Source organism: Mustela lutreola, chromosome 4, assembly GCF_030435805.1.
Source record: "Mustela lutreola isolate mMusLut2 chromosome 4, mMusLut2.pri, whole genome shotgun sequence".
Taxonomy (NCBI): Eukaryota; Metazoa; Chordata; class Mammalia; order Carnivora; family Mustelidae; genus Mustela; species Mustela lutreola.
This window is the reverse complement of record NC_081293.1, coordinates 40794865-40821298: the sequence shown is the minus strand read 5'-3', so window position 1 is coordinate 40821298 and position 26434 is coordinate 40794865. Positions and strand designations below refer to the sequence as shown.

The 26434-nt window shown below is 48.2% G+C and overlaps 1 protein-coding gene across 3 annotated transcripts in view; it reads right to left on the bottom strand.

Annotated features, from left to right (window-relative positions):
• Positions 1–18558, bottom strand: part of ARHGAP22 (Rho GTPase activating protein 22) — a 165610-nt gene extending 147052 nt beyond the window's left edge. Inside the window, exons 1-2 of one of the 3 annotated variants that reach the window (XM_059169650.1) lie at positions 18469–18558; positions 14878–15042 (exon numbers count right to left, since the gene is read on the bottom strand). In XM_059169650.1, the coding sequence (XP_059025633.1) occupies positions 14878–14929 (52 nt within the window). In that variant the 5' untranslated portion in view covers positions 14930–15042; positions 18469–18558. Of the gene's footprint in view, positions 1–14877; positions 15125–18468 lie in introns of those variants that run through there. The other 2 variants (XM_059169653.1, XM_059169652.1) reach the window with 2 other exon arrangements.
• Between the last annotated feature and the right edge of the window lie 7876 nt (positions 18559–26434).

Genomic DNA, 26434 nt, shown 5'->3' with positions numbered 1-26434 from the left:
CAGGGGCCTTAGGAGCACGTGCTGCTCTCTATCGCCCCCAACTGGTCAACCAGTGCAGGCCAAAGCAGCCTGGTATCCCCTGCGTAGCAAGGTGAAGGAAGGCTGTGTGGTGACAGTTTTGATCTAGTTCCGTGAGTATGTCTTAACTCTCCTAGGAGTTCTTCCAGAAACCACATCATCCCTTGCACAGCTTTGCGTCTCCAGGGAACTTAATAACTATTCACTGAATGAGTGACTGAATCATCTAGAGCAAATTTGCCATGGTGCCTTGGTGGAAGGTTGGGACTGGTTTCTGATGTGGAGAGAGGGTGTATCACTTCTACCCCAAACACACTAAAAGAGACTGAATGACAGAGGGGAGCCTAGCAGGCTCCTTGTTGTCCAGGTCAAGGGACACCTGTATCCCTGCAGAACACTTCAGAGCAAAGGAGTGACGTTGCTGCTAAAGAAATGTGGACTCATCACCAGGTTCTGGGTTCACAGATCCAATCTCCAAGGGGGGCCCTGGGCTGACACAGAAACTGCCACAACAAGACTGTTTTGGGGCACATCCCAAAAAGAGGAACTTGGCCCAGAGGGTCACTGTGACTCATTTGCTCTGGTATTTCTCAAGAGGAAGTCAAATCAATCACAAAATACCACTTCCTGAAATGATGAGTGCTTAGAGTGTTTTCTCCTTGTGAAATAGGACTCCCTAATTTTGAGTAGGCTTGTATATTTCTCAGTTGCTTTTCTTGAATCAGCCTCTGTAGTCACACTTCATTTCCAATGCCAGGCTGGCCATTGACAAAAGGTTGGACCCTGGACAGATCAGTTAATCTCTCTGTGCCTTTGTTTCCTCTTCTTTAAAATGGGGACATGAATACCATATGGCCAGCACTGTTCAGAGGATTAAATAAGGGGACCTACACACATCTCTTTGGACAGCCCAGGAAAAAAACAGATGTTAAGCACCTGGTTTCTGGACTTGAGAACCTATCCCAGTGTTCTGAGTTCCATCCAGTCCAGATCTTTTCCCTCTTCTGGAAAATGCAGGAATTGGACTGGATAATTTTGATGGCATCTTCCAGATCTGAGAAAACATGACTGGGTCAAGAGAAAGATAGCCATTTTGAGCCAACTCTGAGAAAGATAAGTTCTCATGTCACTGAGAGAGAAGCATGTTGAACAGTGTGGTCAGGGTGAAAGGATTTTATCATATTTGAACCCTAATGGGAGGCCCTGCTCCTATTAACAATTGTCATTTCCCTGAAAATATGTTGCTTCTTAGCCACGCACACCTAAGCCATCATGTTGAGTGAAGAGTAAGTAAAATATCTACGCAAAAACACTTGATGTCTTATGACCATTGTGCTCTTCTGGGATCTGGTCACCAGAGATCTTTTGGAAGGGGTCAGTCAAGGGAGGCCTGGGGAGTCAAGAGGAGATTACCTAGACTTTATGTCCCACGAGACTTGAGTTCAAATCCTTATCCTGCCTGTGGGTAACTCTGAGAACTTGGGCCAGCGGCTTGTGTTCTCTGAGCTGCTGCTCCCCCATATGTAAAACAGGGATAACGGGGCCACAGGGAAGTTAGAGTTCAGAGAGGAAGTCTCACGAATGAGTTCCTCTCCCATGATTCATCCCTTCACAGTGGGATGAATATGTTATGATCAAATTGCATTCACGAGCACGCACTGTGGGACAGTGGAATACTCTCAAACACTCTTGTAAGTATTTGAGCTCAAACCGCTCTGAGTTAGCTGCCATTGTGGCCTCCCGTGGAGCTGAGGACTGAGGTGGCCTAATGGAAATTGCACAGGGAGTCAGGGTGGGGCTAGGATTTAAATCCAGATCCACCTGTCTCTAGGATCAACATCTGAATCATAATGCAACGCTGCCACCAGGGCATGTGACAATGCATTAAAGGATTTCAAAACACACACCTGGTATTTGCAATACACCCAAGTTAAGGGTGGTTCCTTGTAAGGGTCGCGCTGGTATTTTGTATCTCCTCCCTGAAGTTTTTTCCTAACTCTCCTTCAGCTTAAAGATGGCTGAGTCTAGCAGGAATTAGACCAGATGGTGCTTACATTGCCCTTTCTTGCAAAGGAAGGCCTTCCCCAACATGCACACTCACACACCTGCTTTGCTGGGCCCGTCTTCTGGCCCAGGCTTGGCTCAGGCTGGTGTCTCAGCCTCAAGGCTCCCAGGAGGGAGGCTCTGCTCCACCACCTACCCACACTCAACCCCCTCAGGGTCCTAGCAAAGGAGTGGGTTTATACACGCACAACATGTCACCTAGAACAGAAACTTTTTCTCCAAATGCTTAGCTTGCCTCCAGGAAATCTAGCCCCATGAGAGATCCAGGAGAACAAGCATCCAATTCTTAAAAGCAGCTATGTCCCTCCTGTGGTAGAGTGATTGCAAAAATCTCCCAAATCCCTCACCTTCTCTGCATCCATGAGAGACACGTGGACCCGTCACCCCAGCGTTTGCCCTACCAGACAGCCGGCAACCATCACAAAATGAGGGAGGCCCTCCTTACCAGCATCCCCACTGTGGACACTCCAGAGAGCCCAGAAGACCATGTGAGCCCAGGACAGCTTGACCCATCAGCGAGAATAATTGTTCACATTTTGAAGCTGCTGATTTTTATGGTTTGTTATACTGCAATAGCTAATCTCACCTACCCCCCAATTGTACCATTATAACATGGATGCGCCCAGCCAGACCTCCTTGGTTCTGAATTTCTCTCGTCCTGATTCCAGCCAGGAGACCTGACAAGGGGTTGGCAAGAAACAGGCTGGGTTTGAATCCTAATACCCCCCCCCGCATCTCAGCCTCTCAGATCCTCCTTGGGACTAATGATATCCAGCCCTCAGGGCCATCATGATGACCCATGAAAACAGAGATGAAGCTTAACACTGAGTCGGTTTTCAATAAATGGTAGTTTCTGGAAAGTGCTACATCGACACTTGTTAACTTGTTGTCTTCGAAACTGAAGCCCATCTCAAACCCATGGCAACACAGTTGGGGCTTCAGGGAAGGTGGAAGACCTTTGATCCCTTCTTCTCCACATGTATTTGTTAAGAACCAAGGCTACAAAGCCCAGTGCCAAGCACTGTGGAAGGATCCAGCTTGGGAGAACACAGTCCTCATCTCTAGGACACGCATAGGGAGGGTGTGTGTAATAGGAAATTTATATGTGGTCTTTGTCCCTGGTTCTTAGCACAGAACTCTAAAAACTCTTGGAATATCCTGAGCAATGGGAGGGTCTTGGTTGCTCACATCAAGCCCCTCTCAGCCACACCTGTGTCTGTGCTACTGACAGGCCCCCAGAGACCTTCAAGATGGCAGCTGGCCTCTAGAAAGACCAAGAAATGATTAGTGGACTGGAGTGCTTAGCCTCACTTCTCACTCCTACCCCCACCTCTGGGGAGAGGGGAGGGACTCGAAGTTTACTTCAGTCACAGGAACCAATGACTTGATCAATCACACCTATGTCAGAAGACCTCCCCACAAAACTGCCCATATGACAGTTCACAGAGCTTCTAGCTTAGAGGCGTTGGGATGGTGGCACACCCAGGGAGGTATGGGATTCTACCTTCATCCCATACCTCGACTACACAGCTCTTCCCATTTGACTGTCCCCAAACAATATCCTTTAACATAAATCAGTAACAGTGAGTGAAGCATTTTTGTGAGTTCTGTGAGCCATTCGAGCAATTATCAAAACTGAAACAGGAATCCCAGGAATCCCTGAATTTGTAGTCAAGTTGGACAGAAGTGCTGGGCAACCCATTTGCAGCTAGTGTCTGAAGCGGGAGCAGTTTTGTGGGACTGGGTCCCTAACCTGTAGGGTTGGCACTACTTTGAACAGCTGGTGCCAGAACTGAATGGAATTGAATTGTTGGATACCCAGCTGGTATCAGAATCAGAGAGGGTAAGAAAATTATCCAAGGCTGTCATCTTCCCTCTGGATGTGAACCCTCATGGCCAGGGCCTGTCACACTCCCTCCTGGGGCTATGCCCAGGGCAGGGTTTGGGAGAGAGCAAAGAACCAGGGACTGGGGACACCTGGGTGGCTCAGTTAGTTAAGTGTCTGCCTTCAGCTCAGGTCATGATCCCAGGGTCCTGGGATCGAGTCCCCCATTGGGCTCCTTGCTCCGTGGGGAGTCAGCATCTCCCTCTGCCTGCCGCTTCTCCTGCTTGTGCTCTCTGTCTATCTCTTTCTCTGAGAAATAAATAAATAAAATCTTAAAAAAAAAAAAAAAAAAAAAAAAGAACCAGGGACCGTGCAGGGGCTCTGGTCTCTCCCAGGGCAGGGCCATGGGGGACAGCTTGGGCCTGTGGCCATGGCTTCCTTCTCCTCTCTCCAAATTTGCTGTTTTAAATATCAGTCTCTGCCAGTATCCCAAAGGATTCACAGATGATCACAAACCTATAATTTGGGGCACACTATGTAAGAACCCTTGTGTGGGGCTAGGCATTTGGGCCCTGCTGCCAGTGTGCCTAGCTGAAGAGACGCATGGGGCTTTGTTGAGGCCATGCTCTGTGATCTGGGCCTGGGGCTGGCTCAGCCTGGAAGAGGGACACCTCTGTCATTTACAGAAAGGTGCTGTCTAGCCTCAGGGCCCTGGTCCCATACTGTGAGTTGTCTAGAGAATCAGTCCCAAGACAAAGACTTGAACACATGGCTCTGGGATTCAAAGAAGGGGACAATAGCCAGAGGTGACAGCAGGGGACTGCCATCAGGCCTGTTTTTCCTGCTTGCAGCGGCCATGTGAATCCAGCCTGCCCTCTCTGTTCAGGACCGCCCTGTCTTCGCAGCCGTGCTCTCACACAGTCTCTGAGCCAGTCCCACCAGAAAGGAGCACATCTGGCCCTGATGGGAGCACCGCCCGTCAGGGCAGATTAGGGTAATCCCATGTCAGCAGTTACCATTTGCTGAGTGCATATCACGTGCCAAGCCCTGATACCAAGGTTCACACACACCACCCCCCAAAGATATCTTGTTCTTTCCTGTTCTAAGAGGAAAGTAGGCCCAGAGGTGATAAGCGACATGTGCCAGACCACCTGTGAGCAGGAGCTAAGCCGACACCTCAAGCCCAGACTGCAGGGGTGTCTGACACCAGGTGGCTCCGTCTACTTCAGTAGCGAGGACTGGGCACAGGTGTCTGCCAGATGGTACGTGTGCAGCGGAGCTGACTGCTGGTTCCGTGGGCTTCACTCGCCCACCTTGGAGGCCCCCAAACCACCGATAGGCCCAGAAATCTGCTTTCAAGGCATTTGATTCTCCTTGGTGACCTTGTTAGCAAATTTAAAGGGTAAAGACTTTTGAAAATTAAAAAAACAAACAAACAGATAAAGATTTTTGAAAGTCATCCAGTCACAGATTCAGTAATATTTGTAAAAGCATATTTATAACCAACAGGATTTCATCATAAAATGGGCCTAAATCTCTCCTCATTCTCCATGCAGCCCCCAGGAGCTCCTTTCTTTGCTCCAGGTAAGACGTGGGGGCCACAGTCCCGTGTCCTGCCAAGAAGGGCCAGAGCTTGCCTTGCCGTCCCTCTATCCCGGGAGTCCGAGTGGAGAGAGGACCGCCACCCTTCACGGGACACTGACTCGGGGAGGAACGCAGTGCTCCCCCCTGACCCGGCAGGCGGCGCCCCCCAGGATGTATTCTGTAGACGCATTATCTTGCAGACAAAGTGCATTTACAGCCTGTCGTGGGCTCTGCTGTGTAACCCGGATGACACCGAGGCCTGATGTGTACCCCCCCCGCCCCGCCTCCACCTCCGCTGGAGATGTCCTCACCTAAGGTACACTCCCTTCCTCGGCGCGACTCCCACAGTCCCGGCTGGTCACTGTGGGGGGTATACAGGCCTGGTGTTCTCCCCCCAACTCAGCACAGCTTCCAGCACCCACCCCAGCCTTAGCTGAGTGTGCAGGGCACTGAGGCGCTGCTTCCATCACAGCCCAGCTTCTCCCGCTGCTCAGCCCTGCTCGCTGACTCCTCACAGGTACTGGTCCCCATCAACTTCCCCTACGCTCATCCCCACCTCATAGCCATTGTGAAGTAACTCACGGTATCGCCGGAAAGTCCGAAACACAACCCTCATAGTTATTCCAAATTCTCCACCTAACAATTTGAAAATCTCTGCCACGTCTGGGTCTGGTTCTGATGCTCGGCTACAGCTGCCTGGAGTTGGGCATCTACGTGTCTACGTTCTTTTGGTCAGTCAGGCTCTGATCAGACTCCGTCAGGTGGGGCTCTGAAGAGCCAATTTCCCTTGACGTCGGGCCTTGTTAAGAACCAAGTGCGAGGGGCACCTGGGTGGCTTGGTGGGTTGCGCCGCTGCCTTCGGCTCGGGTCATGATCTCGGGGTCCTGGGATCGAGTCCCACATTGGGATCTCTGCTCAGCAGGGAGCCTGCTTCCCTCTCTCTCTCTCTGCCTACTTGTGATCTTTCTCTGTCAGGTGAATAAACAAAAATCTTAAAAAAACAAAACAAAGAACCAAGAGCGCTGGTCAAAAATGGTTCCTTTTCCTCTCCTCCTGCTGATATTTACCCGGGGAACCTGGCCAAGCTCCTGGAGGTAAATCACACAGTATGGTGGGGCTCCCCTAGGACTGGGTTCCCCAGAGCCCTTAACTCTCAGAGCGGCCCAACCGAGTCCCCTGTAAACCATCAGCCACACGCATGTTTCCCTCTCTGGGCACTGGCTCCCATGGTGGCATCCACATGTGAGTCTCTGCTGTGTCTGTGACCCCTGGGTCCTGCTTGTCTGTCTCCAATCCCGGAGGCAGTGGTTTGTTTTGCCCCATGTCCTCCCTTCTGTTACGGCTCCCAGAAAGATGGTTGATTTTTCAATCTGTTCAGCTTGAACCTGTTCTTAGGAAGAAGTGGTGACTTCCAGGCTCCCTCCGTGGGCTCAGTTTTCCTCTTCAGGCTGTGTTTTTTGTCTTGCTGGTTAACATGTTTTGTAATTGTTGGTTGGCAGCCATCCATAACGTACTGGGTAACAGAAATTGAAGTGTGTAGCTCTTCGCGTCAGAGGTTTTATGTTAATCTGGCTGGGCTCCATGCTGTGATTAACATTGATGGTAACTGTAGGTGCCAGAGGCTTCCAGGCTTTCTGGCTTCCTTGTTTTTGTTTTTGCTTTTGTTTTTGTTTTTTCCTTTCTCTATGGTCTTTGGGTTTCCCTAAGAACTCCTTCCTAAATAGAGCCTCTGTCGGCAGCTTCTTCAGCTGTGATGCGCTGTGACACTCGAACCCAGTTGATGCATTGGTGAGGTGCGGGGAGGGAAAGCCTGTTATAATCTTGTAGTTAATACTCAGGCTTTTTGTGGGCCTGAGTCCTTGGGCTATGACCCGCAGAAGTACTAAATAGGCCACCCCCTTCTTTTCCTCCACCCCCTGAGGTGAGAGGAAGTCTAGCTGACCTGGAGCTGGCCAACTACCCTCCCACCAGGTCACTTTGGCTCTGGTAAGGGACTCTACTTGGAGGATGGGCCTTTGCTGTGGAGAACATTTTGGTCATCTTTTCCAGTGGTTGCTCTTCCTTTCCCCCTATCTGGCATACACATCTTGACTCTTCATCTTGAGAATCTGGTGAAGTTCCTGGAGGAGAAACCCATGAAAGTGTGCCCCTCCCACTGGCTGATTCTGGGGCCCCCAGAGTTTCTCACTGTCAAGCTAATCCACAGCCCACCTCCAGCAGGTAGTCAAATTTAGCATTTCAGTGTTCGTACCAGATCATGATTCCAGTGGCTTCTGCTTCAGGTAAACTCACCTGGGCTATTATTTTCTGAATTCCCCTATGGCTCCAGATTTGAGATGGTGGTTTGCCCTGGAACCTCAATTTTCTGATGAGTCTAAGAAGAGCCACTGGTTTTAAATTCATTTACATTTTCCCCTGTTGTATGGGTAGAAATGACAGTTTCCCAGCTTTTTCCATGTCAGATTTTATAGCTGCTACAGAATGACTATTCTTTTTCAAACAACTCCTACTGTGCCTCCCACCTTCCTGTCGCTGGAAGATCCTGCTTCACCTCCCAGAGGCCCAAGATCTACACGGAGGACCTTAAAGAATGGTTTCCTATAGACCCCTCCATTAGATTGTAACAGGTGATGAATAAGCTCCAAGAAGTGGGTGTTTTTATCAGTTTTGTTACCTGCTGCATCCCCAGTGCATGGAACAAGTGCTTGGCACAGCCCCCGTGTGCTGAGTGACTAAAGGAACTATCAATTCTGTGTTAGAGAATCCTTGAGTGAACTTCCCAGGCATGGCCACCTTTGGTGGCCTCAGTAGCTTTCATCTCTATGACAGTCTGACTTTCTCTGGGACCCTCAGTTGACTGGTATTGGATTAGCACTCCCCTAACACTGAAGAAACAAGACAGGATGCCTGGTTCTAAGTAGATGGTCCTTGTAACCCTACACAGAGTCTCCATCAGGCACAAACTGATCATTCCACTTTCTTTAAAAAAAAAAAAATGCCAAAGGCAACAGCTCAGAGCCAGAGATTAATAGTAGAACCCAATGGTTTACCCGGACAGGAATTTTTATTCATTCAGGAATTAACCTGTGCCCTTCCTTGAACTCTCTGTTTTTTATTAGATGCGTAATCCTTAAATAGGTTCTGTGATATAACCTCTCAGGATCTCCCCTTTTTAGTGAGGAGCCCAAATGGAGAGATTATATAACTTGAATAAGCTCACAGAGTAAGCGGTGGACCTAGGAACTACATCCAGACCTGGCTTTCTCTAAAGACCAGCCTGATTTTTTCAGAATTGGGATAATGGTATCAGCAGCAGAACCACTCACCCAGTCCTACTACGAGGGGCATGTTCCAAATTCAGGTGTGGGATTTGATGGCCATGGCTAAAGGCGCGGTCGATGTCCCTAAAGGCAGAGGTGTAGCAATGAATGAACACTAGAGATGGGTCAGCTCAGATCTGGGTTGAGTCCTGTCTGCCACTCATTGGCTGTGTGCCCTCAGGAGTCAAAGTACTTCCCTAGTCTCAGCTTCCTTATCTGGCTGACAGAGGGAGCTGCTCTGTCCTCATGAAGCTGGGGTAGCATTACATGAGACTGCAGGGGAGGGGAAGCTGCGAGGTGCGTAAGGGCTGTGAGCCCTCTCTGTGGTTTACTATTTTGCAATCATTCTCAGAGTCAAATCACTTCTCCCAGATGCACAGGAACAGAAATCATTGTAAAAAAATGGCTCCCTAAGGAAATCCTCTGACTCAGCCCACACTTGGTTCAGTCACTGGGGGTGGGTAAGTGTGGGCTTCCTCTTGGCTCCCCAGTGGGCACTGTGTCTGGCAGGGCTTCTGTCTAGACGTTCACTAGGGGCTCTGCCCAGCCTCTCTCCAGGCTCCTTGTTCCTGGGGCATGGATGGCTCATGGCTGCCAGCAGGGAGCCCAGGAAAACAAGAGGGCTCCTTCCCATTTTTATGGGCTGTATCTGCCCCTAAAATTCATATACTAAAGTCCTAATGCCCAGCACCTCACAATGTGACTGTATTCGGAGTTAGGGTCTTTAAAGAGGTAATTAAGTTAAAATGAAGTGATTAGGTCCTAGTCCAACATAACTGGTTAGAAGAAGAAATTGGGACCCAGACGCACACAGAGGAAGACACAGGGAGAAGATGCCATCTGCAAGGTAAGGCGGTGGGGGGTAGGTAGAGCTCTGAAGAAACCAATCTTGCTGATACCTTGATCTCAGACTTGTAGCCTACAGAATGAGGAGAAAATAAATTTCTGTCATTTAAGCTACTCAGCCGGTGGCACTTGTTAAGACAGCTAGAGCAAACATACCTGCCTGTCCTCCTCACCGTGAGTCAGTGTGAGGAATGAGGGGCAACGAGACATGGGGCAGGGATGGATTGGTTGCCCACTCAAGGCCAGGAGGCAGTGGTAACGATTACAAAGATACACACACACACACACACACACACACACACACACACGAGAGAGAGAGAGAGAGAGAGGGTCTCAAAATACATGAGGCAGAAATGGACAGTAGACAATTGAATAATAAGAATTGGAGATTTCCTATCCATACCAACAATTGTTAAAACAACTAGACAGACAATCAGCAATGACATAGAAGGCCCGAGCAACATGATCAACAAATCTGGTCCAACCGCTATATATAGGACACTCCTTATAACGGGTCCAGAATATACATTATTTTCATGCACGTATGGAACATTCTTCAGGATAGGTCATATGCTAGGCCGTAAAACAATAAACCAACAGGTGAGGGGGGAAACAAAGTGTACATCCATACAACTGAAAAAGGAAACCATGGATACACATAAGACCGTGAATGAGCCTCCAAAACTATGCTAAGTGAAGAAATCCTGATGTAAAAGACTACATAATATATGATTCCATTTCCATAAAACATCTAGAAAAGACAGGTTTATACAGACAAAAGGCAGATGAATGGTTTCCTTGGGCTGGAGTGGGAGTATGGATTAATTGCACATGTGTACCAGGGAACTTTTTTTGGGTGAGAGAAATGTCTTAAAATTGGATTAGGGTGATGGTTGTACAATTCTACAGATATACTAAAAATCATGGAATTGTACACTTTGAATGGGTGAATTTTATCATACGTAACCTACATCTCAATAAAGCTGTTAAATACATACACATATGAGGGGCTCCTGGATAGCACAGTCGGTTAAGCATCTAACACTTGGTTTCAGCTCAGGACGTGATCTTGGGGTGGTGAGAACAAGCCCCAGGTCAGGCTCTCCCCTCAGCACAGAGTCTGCTTAAGTTTCTCTCTCCTTCTCCCTCTCCCCCTCCCCCTGCACTCTCTTTCTTTCTCTAAAATAAATAAATAAATAAATCTTTAAAAAATAAATAAACTCATACATACATATATGAGATGACAGTAAACAAAGTGAAGAAAAATAAGGCAGGGAAGAAGGGTAGGAATGTCAGAGTGGGCTGTGAATAGTGCGGTCTTTCACGGTGTTTGCCAAATACTTCCAATCCCCTGGACTCCTTAAGGGTAGGTGGACAATGAGTTGGCAATGAGTGTGACATGTGGGACTTCCAGACTGAGGATTTTCTGTTCATCTGAGACCTTTCTGGAGCTCAATCTCTCCTTTGACCCCCTGGCCTGGCTGCCGGCACCACATGACATGATTATTTCATCAGCCTGGGTATTTAAGTCACTATGACGGACAGGTGACTTTTGACTCAGTTACTGCATGACCTGTGCTACTGGAACACAGACAGGTGCTCAGGGAGAACCTCAAAAGAAGATGGTCAAAGTCCTGGGGAGGTCAGTTTGTGAGCTGTGAGGATGTCTGGGGGGAAAGGCTCTCTGAAGAGAGGGCAGAGGATGTGCAAAGACCCAGCTCATCTGAGGAGGAGCAAGGAAGCCAGTGTTGCGGGCACTTGGCAAGCGGGGAACACAGGAGATGATGTGGCAGGTGATGGTGAGTGAGCTGGAGGACTGACACGGGAGTCCACTGGGATGGGCTGAGCAAGTGCCACTTCTCGAAGGGTTTAGGCCTTAAGAGCCTTGTTCCAGCTGCAATATTGGAAGGAGATGGATAGGCCAGAGGCAGAATCAGGAAGACCAGTAAGAAGGTCTTTGTAAAAAGAATTTAGGTGAGAGCTGACTTCACACCCTGAAGCCACAGCATTCTTCCTATAAACAGCTCTTCCCACCCCCCCCCAGCTTTATTAGGATACAGTTCACACCCAGCACTCTGTAAGTTGAAGGTATACAGCATATAACTTGAATTACATCTATTGTGAAATGGTAACGATAATCAATTTAGTTAATATCTGTCATCTCAATAGGTACAAAAAAAAAAAAGAGAAAAATAAAAAAATGCTTTTCTTCCTTGTGATGATAACTCTTAGGATCTCCTCTCTTAACTTCTAAATATATCATACAGCAGTATAATACACTGTGTCATACACTCGACTCCTCTACGGGACTTGTTTATAAGGGGACATTTGTACATTTTGACCACTTTCCTCCAATTCTCCCTCACCCGGCCCCACTTCCAGTAACCACAGATTTGATCTATCTCCTTTTTTTAAATTGGAAGTGTAGTTGACATATAATAAAGTTTCAGGTGTCCTATAAATCTGATCCAATCAGTCCTACGTTTACAACTTTCAATAGCTCCCTACTGCCCATGAAAAAGAGTCCAAGTTTCTCAACATGGCATCAACCTACCTCTCCTGCACCACCCACCCCTTCCTTTCCTATGATTTCAGTTCTCCTGTCTCTGAGTCTCCCATTCTTCTGCACTCTCGCCTCCCCGCCTGGGTCCATGTGGTTTCCTCACGTCCCTGCAACCAAGCAGGGAGGGAAGAGCTGTTCTGGAGAAAGATCAAGTGAGCAAAGCCAGAGTTGGGAGGGCACCGGGGTGGGCGATGATGGAGGAGGTTCAGTCCAAGCTGCCCTCTGGCCTTGCTCCTGGAGGTGAGCTTGTGGGCCAAGGTGCTGGGATCCTGAACGGATGACTGAATTCAGAGCTGCCTTCTCTTTCTTTTGGACTCTCTGGCCCAGTATGCACAGAGGTTACCCTCTTTCTGCCCACCAGGATTCAGACCTGCAGCAGCTACTCATGGTGGGAAGGACCCAGGAGGGTCAGCTAACTGGGAGAAGCCTCCAGTCCTTGGCAGAGAACTGCACAGGCCAGGGGGCAGCAGTGTGGGAAGCTGGTAAGCACAGAGGCTGTAGCTGGTCCGAATGGGGGGGAGGACTGTGCCACAGGAAAATCTGACAAGTGTTGGGGCTTATGGCTGGGTGAGAGTTTTAGCCAGGTCTCCCCAAATGAAAGACCAGAGTGCTGGCTGGCCTCCGGCTTCCTGCTATTGGGCAGTTCCTCGACTCGACAAAACTCTGGGCAGAGTGAAGAAATGAGGTACGGCACAACATTTTAACCCCCAGAAATCTCCCATTTGCCCCAATTCCCTGGAAATATCTGACAAAAGCAAGCACAAGTTCCCAATTGCTCTCCTCCAGAATCTATGGTGAGAGACAGAGAGAAGAGAAAGAGCCAGAGGGAGAGAGACAGAGAGACAAAAAGAGAGAAATTGAGAAAGGAAGAGAGACAGAATGGCTGACCCAGAGAGACCAAGGATGAGGAGGAGAAACTGCTTCCCTTATGTTGGCCGACTTTCCTATTTTCCGAAGCCTTCTATAGAACAGCATGGCTAGTCCCTCTTTATAAAGCTGCCAAGCTGTTTGTGGTCAGATAATGCTTTTTAAAATTAATTAAGTCTAAAGGAATGAAGTGCTGATGCATGCTACCATGTGATCAATCCCAAACACATCATTCTATGCCAAAGATGCCAGACACGGAAGGACACCTGCTATGTACCTGCATTTATATGAAATATCCAGAGTAGGTGAGTCCTAGAGAAAGAAGGCAGATCAGTGGGTGCCAGGGCTGGGGGAGGTGGGGAACCACTGCTCAGTGGTTTTCTTTCAGGGTGGTGAACATGCTTTGGGACTGCAAAGGGATGATGGTTGCACACCATGGAAGTACAAATCACCGCTCAATTAACCAGTTGCTTTAAAACGGTTAATTGGGTTATGTTAATTTCACTGCCCTTGAAAATTTAACTCAACCTTCTTTAAATTCAGGTATCCCGTGCACTTTCTCATTTGTCTTTCCCTTAAAGAATTAGCATCTGCACTCTGAAGCTGGGTTGGGGGGGCGGGGTAGGAGGGTGGGTATCTGCTCTACTGTGAAAATCTGGTGGCCAGAAGCATCCACAAAAGAGAGTGACTTTTCCTTTCAAATCAGTTGGTGCCATAAACCTAACTGAGGGGAAATAATCTGGAGATTCTACAGACCCCTAAGGCATTAGAATTGAACAGAATTAAAAGCTGATTTCAGCTGCTCCCCACCCCCACTGTAGAAAGGGACACTATGAGTAGTGTCCCCTAGCCTGTGTCCAGCCCACAGATCCAGGTGACTTGGCTGTGTGAACATAGAGCTCGAGGGCTCGTCCCTGCACACACCCACTCAGACCCCAGCAAGGGCTGCTGCATGCTGTCTGAGGCCTCCCCAGCCTCGGTCGGGGGGTTCTGGGTCATGGCCGCACAGGAGGTTCACCTGGGGACCAAAAAATATGCTGATGTCTGGAACTCACTCCAGACCAATCTCCAAGTATTTAAAAAGACCTGGGGATTTTTAAAAGCTCCTTTGGGATTCTAACATAGAGCAAGGTTAAAGACCACTGTCTGTGTTTCTTCCTCTGGTATCTGGGATTTCAATCATCCTCGGAAAGTGTCCAGGTACAAAGAACATGAAACACCACATCGCAACCACCCAGCCGGCATCTATGTGATCCCCCCAACAAGCAGCTGCACGACCACCCCCACAGCCCCTGCACATGACCCAACCCACGGGGGGCTTCCTCTGTGCCTCAGTTCCCTGCAGGCACTTTACTGGGGGCTACGGAACCAACTGCCTAGCTGAGTTGCTTCCAAGCAGGATGTACCCCCCTCCCCATGCAGGACCTGCCTCTCACCGCCCCCCCCACCCAACCCCAGTCTCTGGACACGGTGATCCTTCCAGACTCTGAACGTAATCAGAGCCCTGAGTCACTGGACTCAAATCCCTCCAACGATCATGGTCATGCTGAAGGCTCTGTGTTTCAGGCAGACACAGAACATCTCCCAAGTTCAAGGGTGAGGGCTGTGGGCACCATCAGCCCATGCCCAGGCCTTGACCACAGATGATGCCCCTTGATGCTTCCAGCCCACAGGACCAAGACAGCTCCTCAAGTGACCCTGTCTCCCAGACTCAAATGACCCCATCTCTCAAGCCAGAAGACAAGAACAAAGGTAATCATATTCCACATAGAATAAAATAAAATTCTTACCGAAATATCTGGCTGCAAATGTTCTTCTTTTGTTGGAAGCTGTCGGCAGCATAATGAAGCTGGCAGACTATGTGCAAATTTCTTGTGTATCCTTTTTATAAAGAACCAACCACATCCTCAAGCAGACAAGCTAATTCCTGTTTTCCAGTAACAGGAGATCAGCATCTATAGAAAAGAAATATATTTAGAATGCCCTTTATCTGGTGTTTTCTTGCATTTCAAACAAGAAGCCTTGCTGTGAGGAATGAGTCCCTTAAATACAAGTGTGCCCAGGGATCTTGGAATGGCTTTGGGCAAGTCATGGGACCAATGGGTATCAGTTCCTCATCTGTAAAATGGGAACAATAATGACAACTGCCCCTCCCGGTGAGCAGAGGATCAACAAGATGAGGAAAGCAGTGAAACAGCAAAGCCCTTCACACATCAGGCACTCTGTTTGATCCTTTCCATCAGCTGACCTGGATTCAGAAGGAGCTGTGTTTCCCACACAGCCTAGAAAGTGGCTACAGACAATGACTGGCAAGCATGCAGAGATTGCCAGGATGCTGTCTGTGACTCCCATCTGGTGTGTGCCACAGTCCTGCCCATGGGGAGACCAAGGACATGGTCCCCATACCTGCACGGAGAGAAGTCCCCACAGCACCAGTGGCAGACCCTCAGCCTTGTACTCCGGCTGCTAACAGTGTAGCTTTTTGTTCCATTGCTGGAAAAGTCAGCACCATCCACGCATCATTTCCAGGTGTGGGAAATCAAAAAGAAAATCCCAATTAGGAAACAGCCAAGTGAGTTTCAGGCAGCTATCAATGTCATTGACATCGTGGTCTTGGCAATCTTGGGGAAAGGCAGTTCCCAGGGGGTGATGCTGTCCATTAAAATACAGATGGAGTTTACAGATGCCAGGAGCAAATTCTGGGACGACAGCTCCCAGAATGTTCTTCCTACTCCCCTTCTCGTCTCCTCTGCTCTCCTGTCTCTGCTGTATTGCTTGGGTAGTGTGATTGTGATCACAGAACCAATCCCCACCACACAGATAAGACAAGCATGGCCAGCACTCGGTGTGGGCAGATCCCTTTCCCCCACAAGCTGCGGGCATGCAGGGACTCAGGCTGTCATAGCCATAGGAGGTGGCAGCGGGGCTGTGGGCTGCTGGGCTGGATAGCACTGTCCTAGGCTGCAGTGGGGCAGTGTCATCGTGCGCCAGCCTGGGCCATCTGTGGACAGTTACAGCTGCTGGCCTCTCTAAGGGGAGCATGGGACCAGAGCAGAGGAATCGCCACAGTGGTGCCTCCAGGGGATGATGTGGGACAGCTAACAGTGAAAGAAGCCACAGCAGAGCCCCAGACTAGAGGCTGGGGTGGACCCCAGCCCAGGAGCTGGAGGAGCAGAGTGGCAAGCAGAGAACTCTAGAGCTGAGACAGACTCAGAGACCCTTAGGGACCCAGAGTGACATCTCTCTGTATTCTCCAAGCACACAGGACTAGGAGAGTGGCCGAGGGGAATGAAGAGTGACAGAAAGAAGCCCTTCCTATGACCTGGTGTAATAGGGGCTTTAGAATTAAAAACTCAGGGTCTGTCTCCAGGTTTTTCTTTTTCTAGTGGTGTGAATCTGGACATGTTACTGAAATAAGGCTACCCAACTTAGCAAACAAAACTACACAGAATGCCCAGTTACGTTTTTAGTGTAAGTGTTTTCCAAATATTGCCTGCTACATAGTATCTACTATAAAGGTATTCATTGTTGTTCTGTATTTTATCTGGCAATCTGGTGGTTATACCTTCTGAGTATCCATTTTATCTTTGGTTAAAAGAAGATAATCAGGTAAGAAACTTTGAGTTGCTAGAAACAAAAAAGACAATTAAAATTGGCTTAAAACACAATGAGGGATTTACTGGCTCCTTTAGTGGGAAAGTACTCATAATATGGACTTCAGGCATGGCTCAATCCAGCAGTTGATAATGTCAACCAAGTCTAGTTCCCTCCCACCCCCAAGTTCCCTTGTTTTCTTCCTGTGTGTCTGTGTCATCCACACCAAGGTTTCTTAATTATTTAAAAAAATGCTGGATGCCAGCTTCAGGAGCTAATATTTTCTCCTTCATGTCTAATAGGAAGAGACTATATCTTTTGTTGTTTCTCTCACAAGTGCTGGGAAGCTTCCTTTCCCTATCTCCCCAAATATCTCTTGCCTGGTGGCTTTGATTGGACCACCAAATCCAGCCTTGAAGCAGTCCTGATGGTTGGGGAGAGATGTATGTGTTGGCTAAACCAACCTGGTATCATCCGAGGAGTTGAGTGGACTGGGCTGGTATAGGAAAGAGGTAGATACTGGAATAGGTGCCAGGGCCCTGTGACCAATGTGGGGAGCCAGCTCCAAATACACTGCCCACTGCAGACTGATGTAAGGATAAGATAGATGAAACTGACCTCAGGAGTGTGTGTGTGTGTGTGTGTGTGTGTGTGTGTGTGTAAAATGTTAATTCTTCCCCTTGGACATGATCGCTCTTATTTTTTTTTCTCAGCCCCTACCTTTCTCCTGGCCAGATGTATGACCCATCTCAGCTCTGCTAGCACAGAGCCAAGAGGCCTCCCAGGAAACCAGTATGCTGGGCCTCTGTCCTGGCTGTGCCATGTGCCCTGGGCTGGTCTCTGCCCCTGAAGGGTCCCCATTTACATCATGGGGGGAGAACATGTGTGTAGGAGTGTCGGGTATGTGACTGTACCAGGAGGGCTCTGGTTAGAAGCGTGACCTCAGCCCTCAGCCTGCGGTGAGGATGACAAGGCTCAGGCGCATGGGCTTCTGTTTGGGGGAAAACAGGAGTGGAAGGGCAGACATGGCGGGCCTTGCTTTTCAGCCCCAGGGAGAGGGGAAGCAATCTCCGAGGCAGAGAAGACAGGAGAACTGCTCTCCAAGCATCCAGACCAGCCATCCCTGTATTCTCACCCATCTTTCTTGGCAGCAGCATTCAAGGGCAAGCCACAGCCCAGGTAAGCTCGGCAGAGTTGGGGCACTGCTCCCAGCACCCAGCAGCACCCAGCAGCACCCAGCAGTACCCAGCAAGGCAGTCATGGGGAACCCAGGGATGACTCAGCCATGAGCAGCTCGACTGGCGCCAGCCACACAGCCAACGGGCTCCCTGTGGGAGAGAGTGCTGGGAGCCCCAGGCCGTCAGGCACTCAGGCAGCGTGCCCTGCACCGGGCACACTGGGCACCGGGCATCATCCCACGACCCACAGGCGTTATTAATAAGGACAAGCAGCACTCAGCAGGCTCAGCTGTGGAGCAGACACGGTCACCTGACAGCATACCGAGGTAATATTACAGTGGACTTGTGGGTTACCCCATCACAGTTTAACGAGGGGGAACATTTAGACCCACGGTACTTGGGGCTCACCGCCACCCCATCCCTCTAGTATGGCCAAGTGGCCACGTTGTCCTGCACTGGCCCCCCCCGCATGTGTTCACCCTATGGCCCCTCCTTCATCCCCATGTGGGGGCTGTGCCAATGAGCGCCCACCACCCGGGGGCATCCGCCCAGAGAAGGCGGACATCCAGGAAAGCTGCCTGGGTGCTGCCGATGGGGAGTCTAGCTCACCTGGGACCCGGGGAGGACACCGCCGTCTCCGCCGCCCAGAGGCCGGCCTGGGATCCTTCCTCGGACACAGCCTGGAGGGAGCGCTCGGGCTCCCTGCCCCCTCTGCTAACCCCGTGGCGGGGGCCTTGGCCCTGCCCCCGGTCCCCCATGTGACGAGTGGGCAGGGGAGGCGGGCAGGACCAGGAGGAAGCTGCCCCGGCCCAACATCATCCGTCAGATGCAGGCTCCCTGGCTCCTCGGTGCCTCTGGGGACGATGTGCTTATGGCTGTCCTTGGCCTGCTAAGAGCCTGCGGCTGCCCCGCCTGAGGAAGCCTTGCCCTGCCAGGCTAACCTCTGCCAGGAGCGGCTGCGGCAGACCGGCTGGCGGAAGCCCGCCTGGAGTTCGACTTGGTGCAGAGCGCCCCCTGGCGGGTACCAGCAGGCACGGCCTCGCATGCCTTGGGACCCTGACTTTCCTCCCAGCCTCCGCTCAGCTGCTCCCGGCCGCCCAATCATGGCAGCACCTATCTTCCCCACCCTCACCTGTAGCCTCACCTTCCCTGGGGTCACATGTGGCTGGGAGGGTGTGTAGGATTCCAGAGGATTTCCACCCTGGGTCTTCCTGAATTCTGCACAGCTGGCCAGTCTTGTGTCTTCAGTCTGGGCACAAAGGTGGGGCTGGAGGTCATTAGCAGGACAGGAGCCCTCAGGTTGGGGGTTGGGGTGGGGATCTGAACCACTTCCCAAAGAACCAGCATCACTTAAATCTCCCCACTTGGGAAACTGAGGTCGGAAAGGTCCAGTGAATTTCCCAAGGGGACAGATTACAAGTGTATTGCTGAGACTTGAAACCAAGGACAGCAGATGAAAAATCCTTTGAAAGCCAATGCCAAGGACAGAGGCAGGAAGGTAGCCTTTATTGACCTGGCCTCCCAGTGGCTCTAGTGGGCAAGCCCTTCTCTGAGGATGCACCGACCTCCCCCTCCCCTGGACTCAGTGTGGCCCTTTGCTCTTGCCTTCCCTGACCAAATCAGAGTGGCTGCCAATGGACTGGAAACCTCAGGAAGGCTGATTTGACATCTGGGCAGGGCTGGGGCTGGGATGGAGTCTTGGTTATTCCAGTCTCAGGGCGGTGATCATAGCAGAGGGAGGCCCGTCATCTACCCTAAGCACTGCCCTTGAAGGCCTCTGGGAGCAGGGTGGGGTGGGCTGTGGTAGAGTAGTTGCTGGCAGAGGCAAGGAGGCACACAGCTTGTTGCAAGACCAGAGCTCAGGGCTTGTGAGAACAAGGTGTAGTGTATTGCTCTTGGACCCTTCCATGCCCACGACTACCATGGGCATAATTGCAAAGCAGAACGCTAGGCCTCCTTTGGGCATGCACTGTGGAGGGTTACTACCTTGGTCCAGGCTTGCTGGGGGTGGCGTGGGAGCTGTAATGGAGTCAAGCAAAGGTGGTTTTGACTCCTGCCTGGGCACCTTTTAGCTGGGTCACTGGTAAATTACGCTGCCTCTCCGAGTCCCGTTGCCCAACATGGCAGTGCCGATTGAGTGAGGTAAGCTGCTCAAAGAACATGGTGGCTAAGTGCTCTGGACCTGTCCTAATGACCATGATGCAGCTGTACTTAACAGGGGCCCGGGAAGTGTTTCTTCCACTGTTAGCCGCAGCATGAGCTAGGGCAGTGCTTGGTTCTCAAACTGGGTCTCCTGCACATTTTTATATGTCTTGCATTTGAATTTACATTACATATTAAAGAATAAGCCATTTTTATAAGGTGGATGTCTGCCTTATAATCAAAAACTCTTAGGTGATGTCAGGGCCCGAGTTTTTATTTGCACTTAAAATGCGATTGGCAGCAAATGGCAGAGAATGTACCTGTCTTTAAAGTTTCTTTTGGGCTTTGGTGCCCTGGGTCTCAGGAGCCAGCTGCCCCTTGAGCCTTTTTATGGGAACTTCCAGAGGACAGAGTGGGAACCCTCAGTTCTAGTCAGAAACCTGTCACCATCAGTGAGATGACTGGCTTCTGTGAAGCTAGGGTCCTGGGTAAGGGAAGGCCCCAGAAATCATGATAGTCACAATGATCCTCTGGAAGTTTCTTATCCATCAGCTGCTCAACCCCAGCAGTCACACATTCAGCCAGAACTGCCCTGTAGATCATGTTGCATTCTTAGGAGAGTTTTTATTTGTTTTTACATAGCTAAGTTTTGTTTTATCTAGCTGTTAGAAGTTATAAACATTGGAAGGATATATATTATTTTATAGATATAAATATTTAATTTGATGCTGGGGTCAGGGGATTGTTTCTCCCTTCTTTTGAAGAGGGCTTTCCATTACTGAATCCAGCACTGAACTAATTAATATAGGTAGAGCAAGCGGCATCTGGGTGGTTCAGTCAGTTAAGTATCCGGCTCTTGATTTGGGCTTGGGTTCATGATTTCGGGGTCAAGGAATGGAGCCCTGCCTCGGGCTCTGCACTGGCAGTGGAAACTGCTCAAGATTCTTTCTCCCTGTCCCCCTATTCACCTCCCTGCATGTGCACACTCTTTCACTCTCAAAAAAAAAAAAAAAAAAAAAAAAAAAAAAAAAAAAGATAGCAAACTTGACTGTAATTGACAATTGTGGCCACACGATGGTGCTGTCAGCACACTACTTATGGGTGTGTATGTGTGCGCGCGCGCACACACGCGTTCAGCAGCACAGGGTCATTTCTAAGGAAGCCCTTCTGAGAAGGGGCTCTGTAGGCCTGAGGAGGCTCAGAGGAGTGACTTGTGCAGCACCTGTGGGAAACAAATACTTCTGGGCAGTTCAAGGCTGGGGCAAGGGTGAGTCAAGGGGGGCAAGCCAGGTGCAAATTTGGAGGATGCAACGTATGCCTCACTGGCTTGCTAGCAGTCTAGGACCTGGTCTACTGAGCTGAGACGAATGGCACAGGCACTGTGCCATTAATTAATTAATTAATTAATTAATTAATTTTTTAGGCCCCCCCCAAGTCCTCAGGAGAGGGGAAGATGATTTGACCATGACCCTGGTCACGTAGAGCCCAGAGAGTGTGGACAAGATAATCAGATGCACATTCTGGGAGAAGATGGAGAGGACTGGACAAGGTGCTGCTCATCGCAAGCCCTGCTCTGAGTCAGAGGCGAGTGTGAGCATGGCGGCCAGCCACAGAGAGGCCGGTGGGATGTGGAAGCTGAGCAGAGCATCCCCCTGGAGGCTGCTGGCCTGTCCGCAGCTCAGGCTTGCCCCAGCCTTTGGCGGCTCCTGCCCACAGCAGCTCCCTCTGCGGTAGAAGAAGCTCCAGTGCACGGGCAGTCCTCCAACAGAGTTGTGGAGGTCCTGGCCCCTGTGGCAGTGGGTCTCTGCCCAGCCCCAGGTCCTCAGTGTCATTAGTGACACTGAGAGGGTCAGTGAGGGCTGCAGCGTGGCCTCTGGAAGCCGATGGCAAGGGCTGACCTATCAAGAAGGCCTGGGGTGTCAGGTGTACAGGTAGACAAAGAAGTCAGCAGACATTGTGTCAATCTAAGCCATCACTGTCTATAAAAGAAATTAGAGTAATGAATTCAGACAGAGGCGTGAAGAACAAGGTGGAGAGGATACTGCACATGACAATGACTAATACTGAATACAAGAACATGGAAGAGGAGAACCCCCAGACTGCTGGGTCCTTCCTTGGGAATTGAACTCCAGAGGAAGACATCTCATAGTGTTATAATGTGAGCCACACATGCAATTAGTAGTTTTTAAAAGATTAATTAATTAATTTGTTAGGGCAAGAGAGAATGAAAGAGAGACTGAGCATAAGCAGGGGAGTGGCAGACAGAGGGAGAAGCTGGTTCCCTGCTGAGCAAGGAGCCCCATGCAGGGCTTGATCCCAGGACCCTGGGATCATGACCTGAGCTGAAGGCAGATACCTAACCAACTGAGCCACCCAGATGTTCTGCAACTAATATTTTTCTAGTAGTTACATTGAAAAATGGCAGAGAAAATAGTTTTAATAATATATTTTATTCAATACAATATATACAGGATATTACACAGTTGACCTTTGAACAATGTGGGGGCTCAGGGTGCTGACCCACCCCCGTAGTCAATACTCTGCTTTTGACTCCCACAGAACTTAACTACTAACAGCCTATTGTTGATTGAAAGCCTTACCGATAACAGTTGATCAGCACATATTTTGTCTGCTATATCATGTACCATATTCATATAATAAAGGAAGTTAGAGAAAGGAAAATTTTATTAAGAAAATCTTAAGCGGGGCACCTGGGTGGCTCAGTGGGTTAAAGTCTCTGCCTTCAGCTCAGATCATGATCCCAGGGTCCTGGGATAGAGCCCTGAATTCCAAATCTGGTGTGTATTTTAACATTTATACCGCATCTCATTTGGATGCTAAATGTCCATTAGAAATATTTCATCTATATTTAGATTACACAAGATTCAGAGTCAAAAAAGATAATTCACCTGCCCAAATGGTTCCCAGCATACGTAAAAGCTTTCCAGCAACTGGATTGTATATCAATTTTTAAATTAAAATGAAATTAATTAAGATAAAAGATTTAATTGTCAGTTGATCCTATTTCAAATGTTCAATAGGCAGAGGTGGCTTTAGCTCAGCTTTAATGCACAGTTCAGTTCTAGACTTTTAATTTAATTAATTAGCTAATTACATTTAATTTTGTTAGTTACATATAGTGCAATATAGGTTTCAGGAATAGAATTTAGAATTCAGTGATTTGTCACTTACATACAACACCCTGTGTTCATCACGAGTGCTCCCTTTTAATATCTATCACCCATCCAGCCCATCACCCAACCTGCCTCCCACTCACCATCATCTAGCTCTAGACTTTTGAAGATCAAGTATGTGTGTTAACATTTAAGAATAATATGTAAAGAATAGAAATAGAATGTATAACTTCCAAACCAGTAGAGGGAGATAAAGACCAGAAAAAAAAAAAAAAACTAAACTAAACTAAACTAAAAAACGAACCAAGAAATACTTAATAAATTCAACAGAAGGAAAAAAGAGAAAGAAAAACTTAAAAGAAAAATCATGGTAAATAGAAACACAAAAGAAGGTTAAAAATAGGTATAAATATGTCAGTAATCATAGTAAATGTGAACAGATTATCCTCATATAGTAAAAAATAGAGGTTACTAAGGTTAAATTTAAAAAAAATCAAATTATAGCTGTTTTCCAAGAGACATACCTAAAACATAAGGACACTGAAATATTGAGAATAAATGAACTGAAACTGTCTTGAACCTCTAAACACCTAAAAAAAAAAGCTTGAAAGGAAGAAAACAAGCAAACACAAACCTGTGACCTAATAAGAAGAATCTGGCCAGGTTACAATCTTAGTGGACAATTTATGACAACACTCTCAGAAACCCATAGAATAAGCAGAACTAAAAAAAAAAAATCAGTAGAGAAGGAAATATTTTATTTTATTTATTTATTGGACAGAGTGAGAGAGAGAGTGAGAGAGCACAAGCAGGGGGAGCGGAAGAAGCAGGCTCCCTGCTTCAACGTGGAACAGGGATCCCCAATGTGGGACTCGATCCCAGAACCCTGGGGTCATGACTGGAGCCAAAGGTAGATGCTTAACAGACTGAGCCACCCAAGCGCCTGAGAAGTAAAGATTTTGAGCAACACAAGGAGCAAGCTTGAAGTAACGGGTATTCACAGAGTGTTGGTAGAAACTGAGCACATTAGCTCATCACAAAGGAAGGCAAAATAGATCAACACTGAAGGATTGGTATTATTCACAGTTCTCTGATCTCAGTGCAATAAAATCAAGTATCTGTAACAAAAAAAGAACTGAAAATGAAATACATTGAAATGCTTAAAAAAAAAAACCCCAAAACCTCATTGTTTGTTTATGCCTCCAAGCAGATATTGGAATGGAAATTCAAAAATAATTAGAACCTCATGCAACACAAACAGCCCGTTTTAGGACTTATTATAGGTAGCTAGCCAACATGATTCCTCAAAGGAAATGTATGGCGTTACATGTGTATGGCTAGAGAACAAAATTTGAAAACTGAGCATGAGTTAAAGACCTGAAACAAAGGTAAAATGTGATGACAGCTGTTGTTGCTGTTGTTTTGTCCATCCAAGTTTCACTCTGCAGGGTTGAAAAAATGGGTTGTCCATGGGGTGTATAATTTCTAACTCCAGGACCTAGACTCAGCCCTTTCTTTCTTGTACACTCTCCCAGTCATCTTAGTCACTTCTACCAAGTTTTAAAAGATCACCTGATGATCCCCAAATTGGTTTGGACGGATAGCACCCCTAAGTTACAGGTTTCTTTTTCTGACTGCCCCGGGAAGAGAATAATATCACCTGATGGCCCCTGGTCGTGTGTCCATCCCCCTGCTGAGGGGTGAGATCAACTCCCACCGATCCCCATGGAGAGGGGATACATGAAGGGAGTTTCCCTGAAGCAGCTATGTTTGTCACAGCCCCAAAGAGAAAGCAGGTGAGTCATAAAACTGTGCCATGATCCCCAGTAGGAGCTCAGCAGTGAAAAGCGATGAGCTTTTGATACACATGACAAGGTAGGTGGATCACAAGGGTATTACGCCAAGAGAAAAAAGCCCATCTCCAACAGTCATACACTGTATGATTCTATTTACATGACATTCTCAAAATGACAAGATTGTATACATGAAAATCAGATTTAGTGTTTGCTCAGGTTAGGGATGGAGGGGGCAGGAGATGGGTGTGATGACAAAGGGGGTAGCACGAAGGAGATCTTTGTGGTGATAGAATAATTCCATCTCTTGGCAGTTACAGAAATCTACCCATGTGATAAAATGTCATAACATGATACACATTGTACCAATGTCAGTTTCCTGGTTCTGAGATGTAGCCAGTGGGGAAAACAGGGTAAAGGGTATGTGGGACCTCTCTGTAACATTTTTGCAACTTCCTGTGAATCTATAATCATTTCAAAATACAGAGTTTTTGTATTAGCAAATGTATACATTCCTAATCTATTATGTATCCACATGAAAAGGTCTTCTTAGGAAGTTAAAACTTTGCTAATATAATCAATTTTAAAGATTTCTCTAAAAGATCAAAAGGCAAAATGTATATGATAATTAATGACTATAAATTGAAATAAAAGCTCCTTGGACAAGACTAAATTTTATTGTGGTTAAAAAAAATATGAGTATACAAATGAAACAATTGTCAACCCTGGTGTTGCTTGTTGCTGGGGGCCATTGGGAAGGATCAGTTTCACACCTTGTATAGGTTATGTCTAAGACTACAACCATGCGTTTAGGACTGAGTTGTTTAATATTACAGAACATTTCCAAACTGCTACATAGAAGCCCTGTGAATATTGCACTCATGGGCTGTGCCTATGGGACTATGAAGTTGAGCTCTAAGAGAAACAAGAAAATGGATGCTTGGCAGTATTGGGAAATGAGATTTTGTTGTGGAGAATCTACCACTTTCAAGTGCTCTGAGTGGCAGGGTTTGAAAAGCTAATTATATTTTTTTCTATTGTTTCCATCTTCAGCCTCTCACCATACACTGAAGCTGTGTCCATGCTGGTCCATGCTGGTCACGGCACAACCTGTAAAGACAAACCTGAGCCTACCCACCGAATCCATGACATCTCCTTTTTTTCTTGAGGATGTAGGGCAAGAGATGTGGCTTCTGGACAGTCCTAGTCTAATGCACAGATGTTTATGGTCAAGGCCATGGATCATCCTTGGGCCAGCACTTTGTGTAAATCTCAAGGGACAGAGGTTCCCATGTATGCTTTAACAGATGTATGCTGTTTATATTTGGGTTATTGTGGGCCCTCAAAGCATGGTGCCCCAGGCAGGAACCCCTCTGCTTCCTGGACACGTGGCACTTTCTGTCAGTGCTCATAAGGGTCCCTGGGTTTCCATGGCAATAGGCCTCCCCTCTGGGAGAGACTGGCTCTCAGAAGACATAGAGGCTGCCCTACTCACCTTGGCCTCCC